Source organism: Littorina saxatilis, linkage group LG12 (assembly GCF_037325665.1).
Source record: "Littorina saxatilis isolate snail1 linkage group LG12, US_GU_Lsax_2.0, whole genome shotgun sequence".
NCBI classification, from domain to species: Eukaryota; Metazoa; Mollusca; class Gastropoda; order Littorinimorpha; family Littorinidae; genus Littorina; species Littorina saxatilis.
Genome location: NC_090256.1, coordinates 39,434,941 through 39,459,593, shown reverse-complemented (window position 1 = coordinate 39,459,593; position 24,653 = coordinate 39,434,941). Strand labels below are relative to the sequence as shown.

The window sequence follows — 24,653 nt, the reverse complement described above, 5'->3', positions numbered from 1 at the left end:
AAGCTGCCAGGCCGTTGATTTGGGGTTCTTTCTTTCTTTATTTGGTGTTTAACGTCGTTTTCAACCACGAAGGTTATATCGCGACGGGGAAAGGGGGGAGAGGGGATAGAGCCACTTGTCAATTGTTTCTTGTTCACAAAAGCACTAATCAAAAATTTGCTCCAGGGGCTTGCAACGTAGTACAATATATTACCTTACTGGGAGAATGCAAGTTTCCAGTACAAAAAACACTTAACAAGGGTAAAAGGAGAAACAGAATCCGTTAGTCGCCTCTTACGACATGCTGGGGAGCATCGGGTCAATTCTTCCCCCTAACCCGCGGGGGGTGTTAGCCTGTTGATTGCGGGTATGTGATCAAGTTGAAGTATTCTCTTATCTTGTGTAACACCCTGGACAGATCTGTGACGGTGAACACTGATCATGGCTTACACGAGAAAGAATGTGCCTTCCACGTTTATGAGAAAAGAAGTGGTTTACACAAGTAATCACTGCTATAGCCACAATACAAAACACAGTGTCATGACTAAAAATCTAATCTTATGCAACAAATACATTATAGTAAAAGGACAGAGATATCAATAATGAAAAATACTGTCTGAAAGAAGTACTAAAGCATATGAAAACTGATCTATAGTTTGCATTAATTCAACAGCAACTAGCCTAAACAAAATAAGTTTGACCAGATTTTTTTGCTTGTTTTCAAATCTCAGTACAGATCTTTGATTGTGATCAGTGACAGATATGAATAAAACCATTTATGCTACACTTGTTAAAACAGACATCAAAATAACAAAAATAAAATAAAAGGACAGAGCCTGTGGTGATTTTACGTTGACGAAACGTGAATTTAACTGCATCTCTGAAGACGAAAAACTAATATTTACGTTCTTGGACACAAAACCAACATCATGAAGTGAACGTTAAATCCAACGGAAGAGAAAACACAAACAAAATCACTTCCTACACAGTATCAAACAAAATCTGTCCAAACAGTATCCACTGACCGTCACCATAACTTCTGTTGTGGGCTACATGTACAGTACACCAATAATAACAACTAAACCAAACATTTCACAATCAATGGTAATACATTTAGTAACAGTAAGTACATGATGTCAAAGAAATTCAACAGTATTTTTCGGTCCAGCATATTCGATATTACAAAAGAGAGAGAGAGAGAGAGAGAGAGAGAGAGAGAGAGAGAGAGAGAGAGAGAGAGAGAGAGAGAGAGAGAGAGAGAGAGAGAGAGAGAGAGAGAGAGAGAGAGAATGAAAACTAACACAGGAAAAAAACAATCAATTTAATTAAGGGATGAGAATATCAAAAAAAAAACGACTTTAAAGTCAAAGCATATTTTCAAATCCTTCCATGAGCTACCGATCAGCCTCTGCAGGCCTAAACTTTGTGTGGTTTGATCTTCTGCAAACAGGTCAAAATTTCACGTAAAAGTACTCAATACAAATAAACTTGTATGACCATGACTTGTAGAGAGAAAATAACCCACCTTAACTTGTATAATACAGGCAACTCACACTCAGTCCTATTGGTCCTGTACAGGTAGTCTGCTTGGAAACGCAGAGGAATGAAAAAGGATGCTAGCGATTCATTAACTGGTTAGTCACAACTGGGTGCACACATGTCTAGGGCGGAGGGGAGGGTGGGGTAGGAAGAGGGGGTGGAGGTGGAGGGAACGACAGGTAAGAGGAGGTAGGGGGTGGGTAATTATGGGACCAGAACTTCATCCTACTTAAAAAGATATAACAAACTTCAAATAACAAAATGAAGACCTCTAGGCCACTTCTGTGAAAGTGCAACCTGTGTATTAAGGTTAAACTTTCAAGGAAAGGTCTTTCTTTCTTTATTTGGTGTTTAATGTCGTTTTCAACCGTTGAAGGTTATATCGCGACGGGGAAAGGGGGGAGATGGGATAGAACCACTTGTCAATTGTTTCTTGTTCACAAAAGCACTAATCAAAAATTTGCTCCAGGGGCTTGCAACGTAGTACAATATATTACCTTACTGGGAGAATGCAAGTTTCCAGTACAAAGGACTTAACATTTCTTACATACTGCTTGACTAAAATCTTTACAAACATTGACTATATTCTATACAAGAAACACTTAACAAGGGTAAAAGGAGAAACAGAATCCGTTAGTCGCCTCTTACGACATGCTGGGGAGCATCGGGTAAATTCTTCCCCCTAACCCGCGGGGGGATCAAGGAAAGGTAAATTTTCTTTTGACCGGTTACTGTGATTGAAAATCATACAATTCTGGGGGATGTTTGGTGCATTCAATCTTTCGGACCAGTCTTAAGGGTACACTTCAGCAGCCATGACAGTAAGGAAATACAAGACAGTCCTTCGAACAAAAATTTTGAGAAATATCAATTAACTCATGTTACAACATTAATTCCTTTGGCAGTCAGTCAAGAGTCAGCAGATCACGTAAAAGAACGGTAAATTTCTAACTGCTACGCCAAAATCTGACGTAGATATACACAGCAAAACTTCCTTAATTCAATACCGGGTTTCTTCTGAATCATCAACGGCAAATATATGTACAGCGAGAAACACTTTCAAGGGACAAAAAGCACACCGAAATACTTGACAGCAGACATTTTTTATCAGCATCATCAATGTTCATATAATGTACACGTACACTCTCACATGTCTTCTCAGCCCAATACAATGCTTGGTGAATACGACTACTCAAAAAGAGACAAAAGATACTGACCAGACAGTTGAAAATATTCACAGAACTACCGGTAACAATATCGTCAGACACATCCCCTCAAAACAACATTTTTTTGGTGTACATTTACAGTGCACAGCACAACCACTCAGCTAAAACTGACGTGATACAAAATTGTGTAAAGGTGTCGCAAGGTTGCATCAGCACAGGGGGAATAGATATAAAATGTTTAAAACATGCACACATTATACATGGTTGAAAACAAAATGCTATAATATTCTATGCAAAATAATTGCACGGGTACATACAAAATAGTTACAACTTACATGTTTCAAAATCAAGCAAAACCTTTCTTTTGCAAAATAACAGAGACGGAAAAAGTTGCACCCTTAGGAAATACCATCAATGCTGCTGCCAAGAAAGTATTATTCATTTATTGTTTTGCTTTTTACACGGGCTAATAATGAATAACAAATAACATCAACAAAAATTGCCACCGCGCTCCAAGGAAAAAACTTTTGATTTCTTTCATTTTGCACCGGTTATAACTTGAAGCATTTGCAAAGAGTTCAAAAAAGCGGCAAAGTATCATTTTGTAATGCAGCAAATCATTTTACATTCACGACTTGGAAAGAGCACCCTTTTCTTTGAAGTCATCAATATTACTGTCTTTTGATATAAAGACACAAACGAATTCACCTTTAAGTGCTATTCTTTGTAAAGTTGCTGGGGCACAAATCAATTGTGCTGGACAGTGCTGCAAAGCCTTAAAGTTAAACACCAAAATTGTCAAATGTAATGATATTCAACACGCAATTGATATGTGCTGAATGCCAACCAAGAAAATGTTCCTGGACATAAACTTTTATTTTCAGTAAATCTTCAAGCACCTTGTTATTTAGCACCAACCAAGGTTCTTCAAATTGAAAATCTTCATGCCTGCAGCATGTACAGAAGGTTTAAGAAATGAAAATACCTTGCCCAGCCCTACAAAACGCCATCATTAATCAGCAACCCAGGACAATGAAATTTGAAAATAACGGTCAAGTTGTAGCAAGAATTAGCAAATTCTCACATGATGTATAATCAGGGAGCTGTTTGAGTTAAGGAAAGTTTTACTGATGTTCATAATGAGGTAAACAGCATTTAAGCTCTTGTCCTGCTTTGTGCATCCCCTCCCCCTTCCTTTATATTTCCATTTTTTATCAATCCAGTGCGCTCATGTAATCCTAAGCTATAGTTTGATTTCAATGCTTATCTTTATTCTGTTTCTGTACACCCCTTGAAGTCTTATGCCTGGTAAGTATACTGCAACAGAACAGTGCGGCCTATGTTCTCCAAAGTCAAATTCTGCTAAACCTTGACATGAGATTTTTTCACAGGTGTATCCACAATCCTTCTAATTCATTTCAGTGCTGACCTCACAATGTAAATCATGTAATTTTCTATGGATTTGAACTTGCACATACTTTCACCTATAAGCTATACTTTCTTTCTTTCTTTATTTATTTGGTGTTTAACATCGTTTTCAACCACGAAGGTTATATCGCGACGGGGAAAGGGGGGGAGATGGGATAGAGCCACTTGTTAATTGTTTCTTGTTCACAAAAGCACTAATCAAAAAATTGCCCCAGGGGCTTGCAACATAGTACAATATATTTATTACCTTACTGGGAGAATGCAAGTTTCCAGTACAAAGGACTTAACATTTCTTACATACTGCTTGACTAAAATCTTTACAAAAATTGACTATATTCTATACAAGAAACACTTAACAAGGGTAAAAGGAGAAACAGAATCCGTTAGTCGCCTCTTACGACATGCTGGGGAGCATCGGGTAAATTCTTCCCCCTAACCCGCGGGGGGAAGCTATACTTGATACACGTTCACTTGCTAAAATATAGAAAGTTTACTTATTAATTTATAGAGAAATGGTTGGTGCAAACCTATACAAAAAGATAACTGGTGACTTGTCAGTAGCATTTTCTCACAAAATATGATACAATCTGTAAAACTGAGCCAAACCAAAAACAGACATGTATGTAATCATTTCTGTGCTACAGGTTGTAAAGTTAAACCGGTTAGCTTTGGAAACAAAACTTCCTCTCAATCTCGGGTTCATTCAAAAGCATAAAAATATGAAACATTGATTATATTTAATAAAGTGATCACCGTGACTTTCACCAGTTTGCAAAAGAATAATGTGTCAATGAATGAACATGTCAGAATTTAATGCTTATTGTAATGAAATCAAAAACAAAAAAATCATCTTGTACAAATTCACAATGGACTACATGATAACATCATTATAATCATTAATGACACAAGTTGTCAGTCTTAAAATGACCTACAGACAATATTACAAGACAAAATACACAGTTTATGGCACAAATTTTGGATAGAGAATTAAAACTCAGACACATACACTGTACATAAATCGAAAATTTTATAAGTAAATTTTCATTTGATTAATATACTTACCCGAATCACATATAGCATTGACGCAGTCTAGGATGCTAAGGTCTGAAAAGGCTACCCGTCTTAAACAATTTTAAAGGGAAGCAACCCCACCACAAAAAGTGTAAACGTAGCCATGGTAATGACCCCACACCTAGTTACCTCCCATTGATTGGTGTGCCCTACGTCACTACCGCTACTCAACACGTGGTCAAATCATACGGCTTTAAAGAAAACTAAAAAACCATAAGCGGGGTTGGCAGGAGGGAATTCACTATGTGATTCGGGTAACTATATTAATCAAATGAAAATTTACTTATACAATTTTCGATTAAATTACATATTCTTACTCCGAATCACATATAGCAGATAGCTTCAACAAGGAGGTGGGAAAGAAAAATCTAACTCACTCTAAAAATCCCTGCCAGAAACTGGCCCGCTGCCAACAAGTCAGGAAGGGCCCGGTGGGAAAGAAAAATCTAACTCACTCTAAAACCCTTGGCAGGAACTGGCCCACTGCCAAAAAGGCAGGACAGCCGCGATGTCTCTCAGGAAAAAGTTGCGAAAGACAACTTCAGAGAGCCAGTAAGCTGTGCCCAGCACTTCTTCCAATCTCCTGGACCGTAAAACGGCCCGGGAAGAGACCCAAGCCTTGGATGAATAAACCCAAGCCGAGTCGAGGGAAAGACAAGCTGCCCCCCCCCCTACTAAGGGAATGCCAATGCCCTGGAACGATCCGTGCGTAAAGTTGTCCACTCAGTGCTGAGAAGGACGAACCCTCGAGGAGACCGTAAGACAAACATGCCAAAGTATGCAAACCTTGGGATGGAGTGAAGCCCGAAAGGCCTGTGAGATAGAGGTCAGCTCAAGAGAAGAGTGACTGATATCCACCAAAGAGAGAGAGACACCTGAGTACAAGGTACCAGAGTCCAACTCAATGAGAAAATCTCAAAAAGAGGTGGTCGCCAGTTATCCTCTACCAGTCCATGCGAACGCAGAGAGAGAGGTAGTATGAGGAAGCAGCGACTTACGATTGTGCGTAAACCACCGGAAGTGCGGAATCACAGTGGTCGAAGACTGGTGTGACTGGTGACCAAAAACAAAATGACTAAAAGCCAGAGTGTTCGCAGATCAGTCTGCTTGTAGGTAATTGAATGTGAATCAAAAACCCAAAACAGAAAACAAGACTGGTAAGTTAACTTCGCGGCCAAATCAAGAGCCTTCCTGAGTTTGGCCGAAAAACCAGAACGCATCTGTCTACCTCTGAAAGACTGAGAGTCAGACGCGGAGATAAACGGGCAAACGCCGTAGTCAGAGTTGCCTGTGGTAGAAGGGTGACTGTAAAAGGAAACCCGACCCAACGAAAGTCGTCCTGACTCACCTCATGCTAGGATGAGAGTGAAGAGAGGAAGAGACAAAATCCGAAGTAACAGGAACCGCCATAGTCGCACCGTGAAGGGCAGGAGACTATTGCACAGGCTAAGGCTGAGAGCCGTGATGCCCGTAGGACAGCCATTGTACCAAAGTATCCACAGAACGCAGGTAAACGTAAGAAACGGAAGTTTCGGCTGCCAAACATTAGCGAACCCTCTGCCAGAAGGAGAGGAGTAGCCAAAACCTGAGAGAGGAGATAAGCCACAAAGAATGACTCCTCAAACATCCATTGCCAAAGACAATGCCCCCTCAGGAAAAAACTGAATGTTACTTTGGACGAAACACCAGAACGCGTCTCATCGCTAGAGAAAGACAGAGTCAGACTCGGCGAAAGACAAACAAGGACCATAGTCCAGATGCTTGTGGCAAAAAATGAGAAACGGGGTAACCTGAAGACAGAAACCCCACCCAAACGGAAATCGTCCTATCTCATCTCCTGCATAAGATGAGAATAAAGGAAAAAATTGTCGAAGTCCGAAGCCACAAGAACAGGGAAAGCAACAACCACCACCGCCGACAGGTGGAATGGCTGTTGCACCAGCCGAGGCTAAAAAACCTGGATGCCCTAAGGTCAGCCGTAGTTCCAAAAATCCCTGACGTACCTATGAAACGTCTGTGAGAGAAACAACATCTCTGGATAAACCGGAAGTGCGACAGATGCAGCGGCCAGTGGCTAAAACGACTGTTACGCTGACTGAGGACGGAAGCCAGTATACCCGAAGGCTAGCGCTAGATCCGACCAGAAGAGACCCCAGCAGGTGCTCGAGCTGATGGACCTAGATCGCTGTGTAAATATCGGACTGATGCATAAGAAAATATGCACTCATCAGATCGATGGGAGTCGCCCGACCTCACCACTCCCACAATCCATTGGCTGTTTACAGAGACCAACCAATGAAAAAGTGCAAGAAGGAGACCCCCCCGCCATCACCAAGTGGAGGGCGGAGGGGGGGGGGGGTGAGATCGGGGGCACTTCCTTGGGGGGAGAGGCTTGCTGCTAGAGCTGCCTTCTCCCTGCCCGACACTGATCTAATTCTCGAAACTCGAGAATCAGGCAGAGACTGCCTATTGGCTGCCGGCTTAGCTTGGCCAGAGGCCTGAGCATGCTTCTCCTGAGGAGGCTAGCTCTGCTTCAACCCTTGTAATCGACTGGATCTCCTTTCTTCAAATATAAAACACCAATGTTCAAAAGGAGATCCCTCTACCCCAGGCAAAGCTCAAGTGTCTCTCTTAGACGGCTCAGTGAACTGAGAATGCGAGAGAAACAAGTCCCACCGACACATGACTGTAAGAGCGTAGTGAAGGGAGGACAACCTCATTTGCTCTTCATACACCCTAGCTAGGGCTGACGAAAAGAGTGGAGATGTCATTAGCGTCCTGATCCACACAAAGTGTGAAAGGATTCAGTGACTCCGTGAAAGAGCTAGAGAGAGCTCTGAAGATCATCTCCGAGAAAGAGGCAAGTTCCAAAAGCTGACGTCCAAATTCCTCCGAAGCGACAAGGGTCTGGTCTGGGAACACAACACCCAAGTCCCTCTAAAACCTGCTTCACCAGCAGAGGAAGAAGTTCCTGCGTTACCGGTAAAGGTGTACGCGGAAGAGCAAAGGATGACAACAAGTTCCGAGCCGGCTTCGGCAAAGCGAACCTCTTATGACAAGAAGGAACAAAAGTCGAAGCCTGCGTAGCCGAAGCCAGCCAAGGCTGAGCGTGTTCCGGAACTGAACGTGAAGAACGAGCAGCGGAACGGAACACTGGGGATACCACTTCCGGGAGGAGATGGTCTAGCCAAAACCTGAGAAAGGTGGTCCACACCGAAGGTGACTCTCAAACCGGAAGTAAGAATACTCCTCCTTCGCGGAACGGAAGTCCGACATCGCCGACTGAGCAACCGAAGCGGAAGCCGCCGAAGCCGATGTAACCTCCGGAAAGTATCTGGAAGTAACCTCCGTCGCAGCTTCGAGAGCAGCCAAGAGCTTCGACAAAAATCCAGAACATGTCTGATCGCTGGCTAAAGACTGTACATCAGAATAGCCGAGCGAACGGACACGGACCTAAGTCACAGTTGCCAGTGGAAGACTAATGAGCGGGATGACCGAAAACCGGAAACCCGTCCACCCGGAAACCATCCTGTCTCAACCCCTCCCGAAAGAGGGTAAGAGTAAGAGGAGGTAACATCCGAAGCCACCAGAACTCAATAGGCAGTAGCCGCAACACCCAACAGGTGAAGTGACGACTGTCCCGGCCGAGGCTCAAAGCCAGCTGAATGCCCGTAGGCCAGCCGCTGTTCCTCACTCACTGACATCCGAGAGGAAGCGTCAGGAAGAGGAACAGTGTATCCGGCCAGAGCCGGAAACGCAACAGACAAAGCCGCACAATGCGGAAGCAAAGGTTGCGTGGACTGAGGCCGGAAGCCCGAACGCCAGTCCGCGGTCAACTCCAGTAAAGACCACAACGTGTACTTGCAATGGAGGACCTATGCTTCCGGTAAACCGGAAGCGCAGCGCCGGAAACGGCTACTGCCCTTGCTCTGAAAACGCCAACGCCTGCGACGAGGCAAAGAGGAGGTCAGAACAGAAGTGGACTGGGGCCGGAAGCCAGAGCGCCCGTAGGCCAGTCCGCGGTCAACTCCAGTCAAGACCTCTGTGTGTAAATGAGATGGAGGACCTTTGCTTCCAGGAAAACCCGGAAGCGCGACTACCGGAAACGGAAGCCGCCCTTGCTCTGAAAACACCTATGCCCTCTACGTGACAATAGGGGAGTTCAGAACAGAAGTTTGCGGGTTGTGATCCCGCGCCAAAGAACTGTTTCCCAGCAGGGAATGTCCGGCAGCCTCACGAGGGCCGGTGGACCAGTTCGACTTACCGCAGTGTCAACCACGGAGGCAGAAGACAAAGAAGCAAGGAGATACTCCCCGGAAATCGTCGCCGACGGCCATCAACGACGCCGAAAAGCGAGCGTCACCCAATGAAGGGGGGGGGAAACACCACCGGCAGGCGGCGTGGGACGCTGCAATTCTTCTCTCCCAAACTGCGGAACTCTGGAAATAAAGAGCTAAGCAGTATAGACACCAGAGCGCCATGCTCCGATGCCTAAAAGAGGGAAAGCAAGAAGAAAAAAAGTCAAAGACATGCTTAACTGTCCCCAAAACACATTTGGGGCAGAATAAGTAACGGACATAGAGGTATTACATGCTTAGTCCGAAACAACAACAATTACCAATGGTCTGGTAGATCCATGACATAAGCCTTGCCATGTTTTATCAATGTCAGCCATGCTGACCCACAAAAATGGCGGCCAGACAATAAGTTACTGGAAAATTACAAGTCCAAACCGGACGAAAAGTCAGCAACTACAACGAAACTCCTGTCAAACTAATGACCAAAAAGGAAAGAACTTACCAACTAACAAAGCAGAAGGCAAGTGAGGAGGTAAAATAAGGTTGACCTCACCAATACATCGGCCTAGCCACATTTATCGCCGTCAGCCATGCTGACCAACAAAAATGGCGGCCAACAAACAGTTACTGAAAAATTTACAAGTCCAAAACCGGACGAAAAATCAGCAACTACAGCAACATTCTTGTCAAAATAATGACCAAAAAGGAAAGAGCTCACCAACTAACGAAGCAGAAGGCAAGCAAGACGGGTAAGTGGCCGGTGGGTGTCATAACAAACACCAAACAGCACAGCCACGAGAGAGCCAAAAATCAACAACCTTCTCCTCAGAGCTGAAAAAGTCATATGATTTGACCACGTGATGAGTAGCGGTAGTGACGTAGGGCACACCAATGGGAGGTAACTCGCCGGGTGTGGGGTCATTACCATGGCTACGTTTACACTTTTTGTGGTGGGGTTGCTTCCCTTTAAAATTGTTTAAGACGGGTAGCCTTTTCAGACCTTAGCATCCTAGACTGCGTCAATGCTATATATGTGATTCGGAGTAAGAATATGTAATTTCATGTTATGTTCAGACGCCACTTAAAAAATTATTGCTGCATCAGCTATGTTTAAAAGAGTTCTAAAAGTTGGCAATGTGCTGATCATCCTAAGAACACTCAAGACACGGAGAAAAAGACAGAAAACAGAATAAAAGTGCAGCATTTGTAAATGTGGGACAGCATAAAAATTCATATTTGGAGAGCACCATTGTTAAGGACTACGTCTAAATTTGAAATAGGTCAAATGTAGCACAAAGTTGCTGTTATTTTTGCGGACACAAAATATTTCTGCTGTGCCCTATACGCACTTAATTTGTAGCACCCAAATTTTTTGCAGGCAAGTCAAAAACAATTTCATTGAAAATGTGAGAGAAACAAACATGTTCATACGAGTGATAAAGGTGGAGACTGAACCATTAGAATCTATTTCATTTTCAACCTCCCATTTAAGACCTTCAAAAATCTGAGAAAATCAGGTCATAAAAAGGAGGGAGTCTTAAAGTGGGGGTAAACTTACATAGGTTATGAACAGGAAGTCTGAGAAAACAGGGTCTTAAAAGGGAGGGAGTCTTAAAAGAGGGGTTCCACTGGACTCAGGACTCTCAGAACTTGCTTATTAATAACTACAACAATACAAGGTGTGACTTGGATCAGACAAAAATGTGGAAATTTAGAAGTGGTAAAACCATGGCCTTGTCGAGGGTCTGGAAACAAGGTTTCATGATTCTGTCTGCCTGTGGCTTTTTCACTAACCTTTCCAGAAGACCATATGATATCTTTTCTCTATACCATGGTCGTGACATATGACAAGAATTCTTTGGAGCTGACAAAGGACCACATACGGAACAGCATGCAAATTAAAAATACCATTCATGAAATCACACGAGAATTTTGTTGATCCTATTTTTTTCAGGTGCAGAAAATCTACTCAAAATGGAAATTTCATAGCCACTGAGCACCAAACATATCATAAAGTTGTGAAAAGTCCAGGCTCTACTAAATTCAAACAGCAGTTCATGGAGAATTAAATGTTTCACCAGACAACCTTTTGTTTTTAGATAAATCTGCAATCCACAGGAGAAAAAAAAGCTCAAACAACTGACTGGCAAAAGCTAAAAGCAAAGCCCGTCAACCCTGTTTAATAGCAATCTCTGGTGGAAAAAACACAATCCAAGCTTGACATGTGCTGCCTATGTACTGTAACCTCTTTTCTGATGCTGCTGAAGGGTCAGTCAGTACAGTTCATGATAATTTGCAGAGCATCGTAGAAGATACCGAGCATATAGCGATTGTAAGAGGGGGCAAAGAAATTATCTGCTTAAATCCTCATCCTTTGCATCCGTTTCGAAAGTCTCACAGAAAATTGCGCAAAGGAGAAATAGACTTTCCTGCTCATTCAAGGCACTCCTGCCTATTGCGTTCAAAAGCGCCTTTTTTAGTTTATCATTATAATCTGCAGTCTTTGCAGATTTAAATTCAGGAAGCTAGCTGTTTTCTCGATGACAAAATAGTACACAGATAGCAGAAATTTAAATTCTTTTCTTTTTCCAGAATTCACTTAACAATGTTTTGCCTATGCCACGAAGACAAGTGTCATCCAATTATTGCAAATAGCCACGAAGACAAGTGTCATCCAATTATTGCAAATATTTATCCATTATCAACAGCACCAATGATTCAGAGAAAGTTCAACTACATTAGTAATAGTAGTAGAACACAGCATCTACCTTATGCAAGAGGGAAACAGCTCCCCCAAAGTCTGAAGTAATTTTGAAACAGCAATATCAGGTTGATTTACAATGCAGAAAAAAAAATCAGCCTAAAAAAAAGCATATGTTGTAGACACTCTCTTGCATCAAAAGTGTACATGCTGCAATATATAGTTTTGAATAAAAGAGAAAAAGAACAAATTACAACGCAGTCAATAGTATACACACGTCACATAAAAGTTTTCATTGCAAAATATAACGGGGGGTAAAAACACTGGACAAAAATTATCAGACAGCGGCACCATATGACTATGATTCAGGGTGTGCATCACTGCCTTTTGTGCTGCTGCCAAGGTGTTATGTAATGATGTTGTTCTGTCACCGTCTAGCACACTTTTTGAAAACATGGGTCCACTGAGACAAAAGTCTCGTCACCGGATATGTAAAGTTGCAAATTTTTTTTTACTTTGGGATGATTAGATTTAAAACAAAAACCTCTGTGCCTTGCATACAAATAAATTGTCAAAACATTTACCGGTAAAAGGCTGACCAAAGATAAGCTCTAATGCGAGGATACTGGTAGGCTGACAAGAAAAACCTTAAAAGAGAAGAAAACAAAAAAAGAAAAAAAACCTACCCTGACCGGGCAGCAAGAAAGAAGGATTTGGACAAACAGATGCAAGCAAACATGATCATTGGTCAATATAGAATGTACAGGCTTATGATTCATACAAATCAGCACCACCACTAAAACGCAACAGCGGGTAAAAAATACACAGTGGTCCTCAAACGTCTAAGACAGCAGATCAGAACAACATTAACATGTGTGTATTAACATAATACAATGCTCATGTTCAAGATTCACAACAATACTGTACAAAGTCAGAAAACCAACAGAGATTGCTAACATATTTCGGTGTCTTCCCCCCCCCCCCCCCCCCCCCTTATCCAACTTTCATTCTGTTTCCAACCACCCACCAAAAGCAAATGATTTGTCCTTCAACAAAGAGTCAAAAAGTCTTGTAAATTCAGCGCCTTCAAAAATCCCAAACTACAAAAACTTATACTTTTGATACAGATCAATGGAGAAGAAAGTGAGAAGCTTGTCTCTTCTGCTAAACATGAACTTAACAAGATTCTAGTTCTTCTAGCTGCTTTAGTTTTTCGTTTTTGTGCCTCCTGTTGGTTTGGCTGATAATAAGATGAACAATGACGTGGAAGAAGTTACAACCACTCGGCGTGTGTTTTCAGTTGACGCGAGCTGAATCATCCATGCCCTCGCCCGCTGCCACCGGCTCCATGGAAGGTGGGGGAAGCTGCGGCTCTGGGGGGAGGGGTGGCTGCGACATCTCCTCGATGAAAAAGCTGCCGGACTCAAAGGTGGCGTTCTGCAGGGCGGGACACTTGCGCTTGTGCTGATAGATGTGCGTGCGCCACTTGAAGGTCTCGCGGCAGCCCTTGCAGATGAAGAGCATGCCGCGGTGAATGGTGTTGATGTGGTCCGTCAGCGACGTCTTGCTGCGGAAGGCCTTCCCGCACTGCTCGCACCGGTGCGGGCCGCGTCGCGGGCAGTGGTTCTGGTGGGCGGCCAGCAAGCCCCAGCTGACGAAGGGCATGTGGCAGAGGTGGCACTGGAAGGCGGAGCCCTGCATGGAAGGCGCCCCCTGGTTGCCCATCATGGGTCCCACCTGCGACTGCTCCATGGAGTACGACTGGGCCAGGGCCACGGCAGCCATGGCGGCGGCAGCAGCGGTGGAGGAGTGGCAGGTGGTCATGGTGTTAGGCATATTGGGCAGCGACATGCCCAGGGAGGCGGCCGATTCCCCGCCGTGTGGCGGCATGGAGTGGGTAAGCGCCAGGGGCTGGGCCTGGGAGTGCGACATCAGGGAAATGGGTGACTGTGACTTGGAGCGCGAGCTGGAACTGGACGTGCTCTGGTGACCCGGTGACTGGGACGTGCGCCGCCCGGCCCCCTGGGACGACGGTGACATGGACAGTGAGGGCAGGTACGAGTTGTTCCGCATCGACTTGGGCGACATGTAGTTACGGTGCGTGTGAATCAGGGCGATGTGCATCTCCAGCAGCTGGGCGTTGCGGAAGTTCTTGGAGCAGTGGTCGCAGCGGTTCTTCTCCGAGGCCTGGTGCATCTCCTTCCCACCTACGTCAGCGGTCTGGGGGAGCTGGGTGGGACCGGTCGGGTAGCTGAGGTCAGGCGGGGTCCTGTTGCGCGTGACTAGACTCATGGCCTCTCCGTTCTGAGGGCACTGTTTAGACAGGTCCTGACCCGAGCCCCGTTCATCGCCCATAGCGACAGAGCGGTAGGAACTCTCACCGGGATGGACTTCTGCCACTGAAAATACAGCAAAACCCTCGTTATGTCTGGCCATTTCAATAAGCCATAGTCCTACACACAGATAGTTGGCAATACCGTTTTCGGCAAAATTCGCCTTTTATCGAATAGTGGGCAACATAAAAAAAACAATACAACTGAAGCCAAATTATCACAGCAATGGAAAGAAACTGGCACCAGACACAGTTTTGGGAGCTTTCACATAATTTTGTGTTTTCAAGTTGAAGGGTATTCTGAGAAAAAACAGAGGGTTTTGCTGCATTTTACTGCATCTCTCGGAGATGCCAATAACCAAAACGAAAAGGAAGATGATACGGACATGATGGTGACAAAGTTGAGAGTTTTTTTCTAACCTTTGACACCAAACACCAAATACAATGGCTGATTCACTTGGTAACTGTGTGACAGACGGTAATGAATAGTGCACTTTCCTTCCACTGATGTGATAATTTGCCATGCAGTCATGCAATACAAACGAGTAACACAAAGCTTTCTACTAGAGTTTACAACATTCTACAAGACGAAAGAACTGATGTGAAAAACAGAGACACTCACACACAAAAAGTAAAACTTTGATCCGAGACACAAAAACACAAAATGACAGTTGACACAGATCATCAATCACACTGTCTTCATCTAGTAGAGTACTAGTACAAATTTAGTATTAAGATGATTCAGCTAGAGATAAAAGACAAAACATAACTCGTTTAAACTTATGTTAGCTTTATGAGATCTTTAAATTGTGTAAATAAAGTTAATGTGACATTTGAGTTTGCTTTGGAAAAAAAAACTCGTAAAGAGTTTGAATACAAAATGTTTGCATGAAATCCATTACAGACAAACTACTCAGGCAGGTTTTTCAAGATGAAGACTCACAGTCATACACGTACTTCAGGTTTCTGTATTCAGATCAGTTTATAATTACCCAACCATGCATGAATTATAGCAAAACAATTTCCTGGCAAGTAAGGTAATCGTGTTCTTATAACAAATCCTCCACTAGCAAAACATCAAACTAAATACCAAACACATACCACAAAAAAGAAGTAATAAGAACTACGACTGAGATGAGAATATCGCACAACATAAAAATGTACACAAAAGCACACGCTACCCGACAACACCTAGGTGGAAAAGAACCACAACACAGACGATGTGAAAAATGATTGAGATCCAAACTTGGCTACTGACCGTCTTGCTGGCTGAGACTAGCAGTGTCGAAGAAGCTGGGATGGCCAAGGGTGGTGGTCGCCAGCATAGCGTGTCCTGCGTGCGCTGCGAGGGCCGACTGGTGAGCGGCCGGAAGCATGCTTGACGTTGAAGATGCATCCAGCGCTTCAGCCTCAGCACCTTGGTTAAGAACAGAGATGATGGCATCTACTGTATGCTTATCGACCCCATGCAGGTCTAGCAGAAGCAGGAGCACAGCGAACGACAAAGAGACAGAAAAAGCGCAAAAATAAATGTTGGTCAGCAAGGGGGTGGGTGGAAAGCCAGCAAGCAACAAACAAATCATGACAACACAAAGCTCTTTACAACAAAAGTGGACATTGATTGACTTCTCCTTGCTTTAAGTTCAACACCGAGCTAAAAAAGTAAAATACAACTACAAGCAACTTTTTAAGGTAAAAAAAACCACTTTTCTCACCCCTTTCTTTTTCTTCAAACTAAATCAATTAAATGCCACAATGATTAGTTTTCACTGAGTCTGATTACTACCAGTTAACAATTGCAACAACAGTCTCATAAGGCCCCCCTCCCCAAAAAAGTCTGTTTACGGTAACATAGGCAAAATAAATAGGGTCGGGAGGTCGTGATTTTTTTTTCTCAAAAAAAACATATTTTTAAGTTATTTTGCCAAAAAACAAAGACTTTCTTTTTTTTCTTCCCCCAAATGCCAAAAGAAAGTCTAGGGTCGGGCGAAAAAATATAGTCGGTCGGGATACCGTAAACAGACTATTTTTTGTTGTTGGCCTAATGCTTCTTCTAAATACAACTACTACTACTACAGAGCAACATGAAGTTTAAAATGCTTGAAAAGTGATGGAGACAACACTGAAGCAACAGAAACAAAAGCACAAAGAAATCACGACATTCTACATGACATGTAATTATTTTGATCAAAAAAAAATCCTATCTTTCTGGGCTTTACTACAAGTACAACTAAGCCAGGAGTATGAAAAGCATGCCAAATCACAGCTCAAAATTCAGCTGTTATGAGTTTAGCAGAATATCCTGAAATATATTTACATATTTTCAGATCAGAGTCCTCTCTTTGCGAAACTCATAAAATAAAAGGCATGACATTCAAACGCCAAAGCACTTGATTAGTTGATGTTCTTCACCATTACTGCAGTATCTTTGAAAATACTTAGCATTTACCAATTCTTGAATTTACAGCAAACTACAAACACGTCTACCAGTGAAACCTACCTGATTCATCCATAGATTCCATGCGGTCGTTGGGCTCGTTTTTCACCATAATCTGGGCGGCGTTGTGCAGCCTAGACCTGTCGCTGTCTTTGTACATTGCTAAGAGCTCAGTCCTGTCCTCGGTGCCATTGGCGGCCAGCTCCAGCTCCTTGGAACTTATACTGGAATGGTTAAAACTGTGGTCCTGAGGCAGAGACCCCTGCACCTGCTCCTCCTCAACTGAGTGAAGGCGAGAGTCTCTGCTGTGTGAGCGCCGTCGACTGTTGCCGGAGGTGCTGAAGAAGCCGTCGGGAGAGGGCGCGGACGTGCTGCGTGTGACAGGTACGGGACCAGACAGGTCAACCTGGACGCGTGCAACCGAGTCATCCACCAGCCTGTGGTGATTGTTGACCGTGCCATCGTCGTCGTACCGGCCGGAGTGGTCGCGTTCCCCCCGCCCGCACTTGCTGGGAGGCAGAGAGTGGTAGCTGTTGCTCTGAAAAAATGTTGACTCCCCGCCCTGTTTGGACACCTGCTCGTTGACGATGTAGTCAAACTTTTGGCTGTTGTCAATGCGCACGTTGATGTGGCCGATGATTTCGATGTTGTTGTTGAATTCCATGTAACCATGGCACAACATCTGCAAGGACTTGACCAAGGAGGCGATGAACTTTGTGCTGTTGGGATCCACCATGGTTACTGTTCTTCTTTCTTGCGGGGCAGAGCATCAAGCAGTCATCTGGGCAGGCCTACAAAGGCAAAAAGAAGGCTTCAGTCAAAACTCTAATAATATTAAAAGCAGACCAACAGTGTTGTTCCCAGCAACAAAGGGCCAGTTGGACATGTATCTAGGTCCAAATGTCCAGGCTTTCTTTCTTTTTTTCTTTATTTGGTGTTTAACGTCGTTTTCAACCGTTCAAGGTTATATCGCGATGGGGAAAAGGGGGGGGGGGGGGATGGGATAGAGCCACTTGTTAATTGTTTCTTGTTCACAAAAGCACTAATCAAAAAATTGCTCCAGGGGCTTGCAACGTAGTACAATATATGACCTTACTGGGAGAATGCAAGTTTCCAGTACAAAGGACTTAACATTTCTTACATACTGCTTGACTAAAATCTTTACAAACATTGACTCTATTCTTTTTTTTTTCTTTTTTTCCCTTACACCTGTTCCTTATCCCAGTGTGCTCTCACGCCGCCCCGTCCCTGCACTCGCTGCTCCATCCACATCTGAATTTCGTTCCGCTGCCAGACTTGTCGATTTTACAGACGCTCCAGGGAGGGATGTCGGGTCGTTGCGGTAGGCTACCCTCGGAAGATGACTGCACTTCTGCTGAGTCACTTCGACGGTGTTCAGTAGTGGGTCTGTCCCGAGCTAACGGACGCAGCCCACTACCTACTATGCCCCCTACTAACGACATTGACTGCTAAGTCGCGGAGCCAGACTGAGTGAGGGTCCCCTCCAGAGAGCAGACCGCCACCACGTCCCTCCGTCGACCCCCCAGAACGTCACACGTTGAAGACTGACAGCAGAAGTACTATTCAGGGAAGGATGGAACAGGAACACTGAGACCAAGGTCACCATGAGAGCTCCGGGCATGAAGGGCCACAAGAGCAAGGACAATTTATAATTTTGGATGATTAATGAGATGAGGATGATTATAATGATGATGCTATGGATTTCCAATTTGGTTTGAGACTACGTGACAGGGCAGCACTCTACGCTTACTGTCATAATATATCCTGGTGTCAACCAGGCCCGAGAACTGCCGCACCTGCGGTGTTGGTCAGGTAAACAGAACCTGAGCACCCTCAAAGTCGCATTCGTTAAGTGAATGACACTCGGCTGTGTGATTCCAGCCTTCCCATAGGAACCATAGCACTTCCACTCTGGGTAGGAGCCGACCGTAGCCCGAAAAACCCACATGACCCTGATGGGATTCGAACCCACGACCTCCCGGCCCGCAGCCCGATGCGCTAACCACTGCGCTACGGGGGCCGGTACATTGACTATATTCTATACAAGAAACACTTAACAAGGGTAAAAGGAGAAACAGAGTCCGTTACTCCGTTAGTCGCCTCTTACGACATGCTGGGGAGCATCGGGTAAATTCTTCACCTCAACCCGCGGGGGTTGTCCAGGCTTTGTCCACTGAGTAGGAAACTGATGGCCAGAAGAACCACATATCAAAATTATAGGATGGTCAACCGGCCAGGGATCAGAGCAACATGTAAGATCAAAAAAACTATGCATCAATGATGGCAGAGGATAGAAGCCTGAGAACAACACTGCATGAAGACGCAATCAAGTAACAAGAAAACCATATTTCTGAATAAATCACAGCAACTGAGCAATCTGTTATCATTCAAAGTCTAAAGTCAATGACACAAAAACCAGTATGTCTTCAGTGGTAACGTTAACCCCCTCCCCCACCCCAATATATGGGCCTCAAAATGAGTATTTGCTTTGTTGCTAAATTTAATAAATTAAAACCTTATTTTGAGAAAAAGATGTTGTGAAGACATATCAACTGATGCATACAACGACCTTGTGATTGGTAAAAAATTGCAAAATAAGCGCATTCCTTGGGCATCCTATTCCTATGCATTATCGGTGAGGTCTTGAAAAACAAGGCTGTTTACTTTTAGTTGTAGAATGACTGAGAGTGAGAGCAAGGAAATAATGGACTAGGAAAATGGCTTCTGGGCGATATCATTATTATTATTATATGAAGTCTTATATCGCGCGCGTATCTCCAGACTCGGACTCAAGGCGCAGGGATCTATTTATGCCGTGTGAGATGGAATTTTTTACACAATACATTACGCATTCACATCGACCAGCAGATCGCAGCCATTTCGGCGCATATCCTACTTTTCACGGCCTATTATTCCAAGTTACACGGGTATTTTGGTAGACATTTTTTATCTATGCCTATACAATTTTGCCAGGAAAGACCCTTTTGTCAATCATGGGATCTTTAATGTGCACACCCCAATGCAGTGTACACGAAGGGACCTCGGTTTTTCGTCTCATCCGAAAGACTAGCACTTGAACCCACTCACCAGGCCACATTGAGTGATTAACTACACTTTCCTGTAACGGCCTAGCATACCTCATAATTATTCAGCGGTTTGTACGTACTGTTTGTACTAAATTGTAGTTGTATATTTTAGCACATTTTCTTACACAAAATTGCCACTAGCAAGCAAGTCATATTTTTTCCTGTAGGTGCTGTTTTTCGACTACATTTGGATGGCTTGATATTTATTTCTTCTGCTTGTTTTATTTAAGTAAAGAATGTCTTTGGATGCTGAAAATGACACAGAAAAAGCAATAAAATCCCCCTCGGAGTAGGATCTTTGTTATCCCCAAAAACAGAGTAGGGCTGCAGAGAAAAAAAATGGTCATACACTGACACAATAAAACCTACTTGTGCAAAAACATGTATTTTTAGGAGTTTCTGCCAATGAATGAAGAGGAAGAAGGATCCTTGTTATAATGTAATTCGTAAAGCCTGTAAATATTTGGGTAAAGTCTTCTTCACAAAGTCTACTTCATGAAACTCCATTCATGAAGATTCTTTCCCAAATTGCACTTGTTGCAGCGAAGTTTCAGCTAAGTCCAAACCTAAGAACTCAGGATGGAGAATAGCAATTATACCATTTCTTTCAATTATATTTTCATCTCGAGCCTTTTGGGTAGTGAAAAGTTTACGTACTCTGTATTTCGTAAGTTAATTCAATAATTGTAACAATCAAAATACTTTGTTCTATTTTGGCCTGTTCAGCACAGTCTAAGAACATCACATGATTACTGTCTTTTTGAGTAGGAATCAAAATGTCAAAGCCTCGCAGTATGAAATACTACAGGTGGGTAGATAGTTATTGTACTTTGAGTCAACCCAAGTAATTAAAATTAAAACAGATCTATTTCTTGGACAAATCATCTTCTTCGTCCATCTTGAATCTAACTGCACTCTTCTGACAGTTGTTTGTTCGCTCATGGGCTGAAACTCCCACGGCTTTTACGTGTATGACCGTTTTTACCCCGCCATACGCCGCTTTCGGAGGAAGCATGCTGGGTATTTTCGTGTTTCTATAACCCACCGAACTCTAACATGGATTACAGGATCTTTTTCGTGCGCACTTGATCTTGTGCTTGCGTGTACACCGAGAAGAGTCTGCACACAAAGTTGACTGAGAAATAAATCTCTCGCCGAACGTGGGGACGAACTCACGCTGACAGCGGCCAACGGATACAAATCCAGCGCGCTACCGACTGAGCTACATCCCCGCCCTCTTCTGACAGTGACAGGGCGACAAGATAAGATGCAACTTCCTCGCAGCGTCCCATGTCAAAACTCGCAAATCAAAGTTGCAGATAAACTACTTCACAATCACAGTAGCCATGCATTTTCTGTGAAGAGACTTCATGAACTCAACTCCGGGCTCAGTTAAGGACAGCATTTCTAGGGAGGCAATGTTAGGCCTAAAAAAAAAAATGTGTGGTTACGGTAACCCGACCTACCCTATTTTTAGGGGCCGACCCTATAACTTTTTTTTACATTTGTCAAACAGAGTGCAGAAAACGCAATGAAAGCGAAAGCACTCGAGTCGCACACTTATTTCCCTGTCAAGTAGGTTTAATTTGTACACATTAGAAAAAAAAGTTTTAAAAAAAAGTGATTGCCTACCTTCCTACCCTATTAACCATACCTATTTTTTTGTGGCCTTAGTGCAATTCTGAATTCTTAGTAAATCTGATATATTTTCTATTTTGTAAAATGTACTTTAAACCTCCTGACACTCCGAGGCAATTCCCTTGTAACTGTAAGGGACAGTAACATTTTGAGATTTGAGAAGCACATTGTTTCTCGGAAACAACTCTGTCACAGTGTCAGGATTTTTAAATGGTGTGGCCGAGTAACAAAGAGCCCCTGATATTGATGCAAGCTGAAAAGGCAGGTAAAAACCAGCCAGCAGCGTGCTACTGCTAGTTGCTTCACCTCACTTTGAAAAGCTTGCAGTTGCATCAGTGCTCTTAAGTTAACTAAAGTCTCAAGCGCCACATCGTTTGAAAATCATGACACTGACAAGTGACATGACAAGTGACAGAGTTATTTCTGAACATGATATTGATAATTCAATTACATAAAAATGACAAAATCACATTTGATTTTGAAGCAAACACTAAATTTTGAAACTGAAACAGTGAAAGTATTTAACGAACACAGCAGAACAGCGCAGCTGAGATCAAATTTCCTTGTCATTAGCAAACATAACTACTTTGACTTCTAACAGTAACACTAACAGTAACAATAACATTTATTTATTTATTTATTTACGAGTATTTATATCGCGCACATATCTCACCACACAAGGCGACTCAAGGCGCTTGTTACCTATTAATGCCATGTGAGATGGAATTTTTTACACAATATCACGCATTCACATCGACCAGCAAACCTCAAGCCTATTAGGCGAGCATTCACCTTTCACGGCCTTTATTCCAAGTCACACGGGTATTTTGATGGACATTTTTATCTCTGCCTATACAATTTTGCCAGGAAAGACCCTTTTGTCAATCGTGGGATCTTTAACGTGCACACCCCAATGTAGTGTACACGAAGGGACCTTGATTTTTCGTCTCATCCGAAAGACTAGCACTTGAACCCACCACCTAGGTTAGGAAAGTGGGGAGAAAATTGCGGCCTGACCCAGGCCTGAACACGCAACCTCTCGCTTCCGAGCGCAAGTGCGTTACCACTCGGCCACCCAGTCCTCATTCACTCAATGAGTCTGTCAAAGGTGGCATACTCTAAATCAGTACTGGTATTACTACTCAAACTCAAAGCCAGTGTATAGCAATTAACATTAACAATATCATAACAAAAACTTAATTATCAATAATACCTTGAAATTTGAATAATCCACTTAAAAAAGTTAAAAACAGGAGCACATAAGATTAAGACTGCGTCTGCTTGCTTTAGTTTAACAGTTCTTACTACTCTTCTGCTACAGTTTCAGACATTTCAACAGACTAACCATTAAAGCAAGAAATGTTTGTAAGATTAAAGAAGAATACTTTTCCACTTAAATTCATCATGCAATTGCAAAGTTATAAATTATTAAATTATATAATCCTTGCCAGGTGAGAAATGCTTGCTATACAGTATACTGTCAATCACTCATTCACTTCACTGATTAATCATGTCTGAGCGGAGTACCATATTTTTCTATTCAGAGGCCTTTTCTATTCAAAGGCCTTTTCTATTTTGCTACCAATTGTGGTTCCACTGCCAGTGCAATAGAAAATAAAAATGTACTCTTTCTTTGTGGCTTTAGGTTGATCTTTATCATTATCAACAACTTTCAACAGTCAAACTATCAACAAGCAAAAGACTAAAAAGACAACAGGCAAAACGGGTTTCAGTCTGTCTCAATCTCGGTTTCATCTCAGACTCTGACCTCCTTTTGGTTTTCAATTGAAATAAAACAAAAAATAACAAAAAGAGTAACTTGCTGCATTTTCTGAAAACTACCCGCTCCGATGCGGCAAAAGATCGTTGGACTATGACCCCGACTGTACATGTCTGCAACGGCCTCAAACCGTACAAAGACAAAGTCTGAGACTGTGCTACCAGCGCCACACGGAAAATAAGAGAAGTGCAGTGCACTGCATTCCATTCAAAAATAACAGAGGCAAAATGGCGACCGCTATCTGCATAATGACAGGCCGGAATCACATTATAATACGCGAGTCTTTGTGCTTACATCGTCGTGGTAACACAACGATATAACAGTTTACGACGTAACTACAAGAATAAACGAGTTTTCTGTACCTTGATGCAAAATGAGACAGGATGTGCGGAAATTCGCCGGGGGACCGACGTCTTTATGTTTGCATCTTCGCAGCATCCACTCTCCAAACATTCCTCAAGGCAGGAAGAAGAAATGCAGGGGAAGTAATTCGTACACCACGTGCTTTGTGTGGTTGTCTGAACTTGTCCCATATCTATGCTCGGTGTGGCGTTTCTCCTGAACATTGCCACTGGCTTGAAAAATGATCGTATTAATTATTATTATTATTATTATTATTATTATTATTATTATTATTATTATTATTATTACTTTTCAAATGCATTGTCATTACTGTGATAGCCTGCCGCTATTCATGCGTGTTCGGACTGATGTCACTGAGTCGGATGGCCGCTGTTCAATTCAAGTTCAGTGTGGTAAACCCGAAAGTATCGTAGTTTGGTAGCATAGGTCCCTGGATAGACCTAAATATAGCCGGGTCCCTGGTCCCTGGTACTAGCAATAATAGTGTTGTTTTGTCAAGTTTTTATATCAAGATTGTATGGTTTTTCAATAACTGGTGGCCCGTGTAAGATGATTTTTTGTCCAATATTTCTTAATTTTTACATTTAGTCAAGTAATGACTAAATGTTTTAACGTAGAGGGGGGAATCGAGACGAGGGTGTGGTGTGTGTGTGTGTGTGTGTGTGTGTGTGTGTGCGTGTGTGTAGAGCGATTCAGACCAAACTACTGGACCGATCTTTATGAAATTTGACATGAGAGTTTCTGGGAATGATATCCCCGAACGTTTTTTTTTCCTTTTTTTGATAAATACCTTTGATGACGTCATATCCGGCTT

The 24,653-nt window shown here is 43.0% G+C and overlaps 1 protein-coding gene across 2 annotated transcripts in view; it reads right to left on the bottom strand.

Moving 5' to 3' along the window:
• LOC138981926 (gastrula zinc finger protein xFG20-1-like) overlaps positions 1–23,945 on the bottom strand; it is a 34,309-nt gene extending 10,364 nt beyond the window's left edge. The window contains exons 1-4 of one of the 2 annotated variants that reach the window (XM_070355100.1): positions 23,839–23,945; positions 17,015–17,742; positions 15,773–15,931; positions 12,142–14,581 (exon numbers count right to left, since the gene is read on the bottom strand). In XM_070355100.1, the coding sequence (XP_070211201.1) occupies positions 13,479–14,581; positions 15,773–15,931; positions 17,015–17,687 (1,935 nt within the window). In that variant the 5' untranslated portion in view covers positions 17,688–17,742; positions 23,839–23,945 and the 3' untranslated portion in view covers positions 12,142–13,478. Of the gene's footprint in view, positions 1–12,141; positions 14,582–15,772; positions 15,932–17,014; positions 17,743–23,838 lie in introns of those variants that run through there. The other variant, XM_070355099.1, reaches the window with a different exon arrangement.
• Between the last annotated feature and the right edge of the window lie 708 nt (positions 23,946–24,653).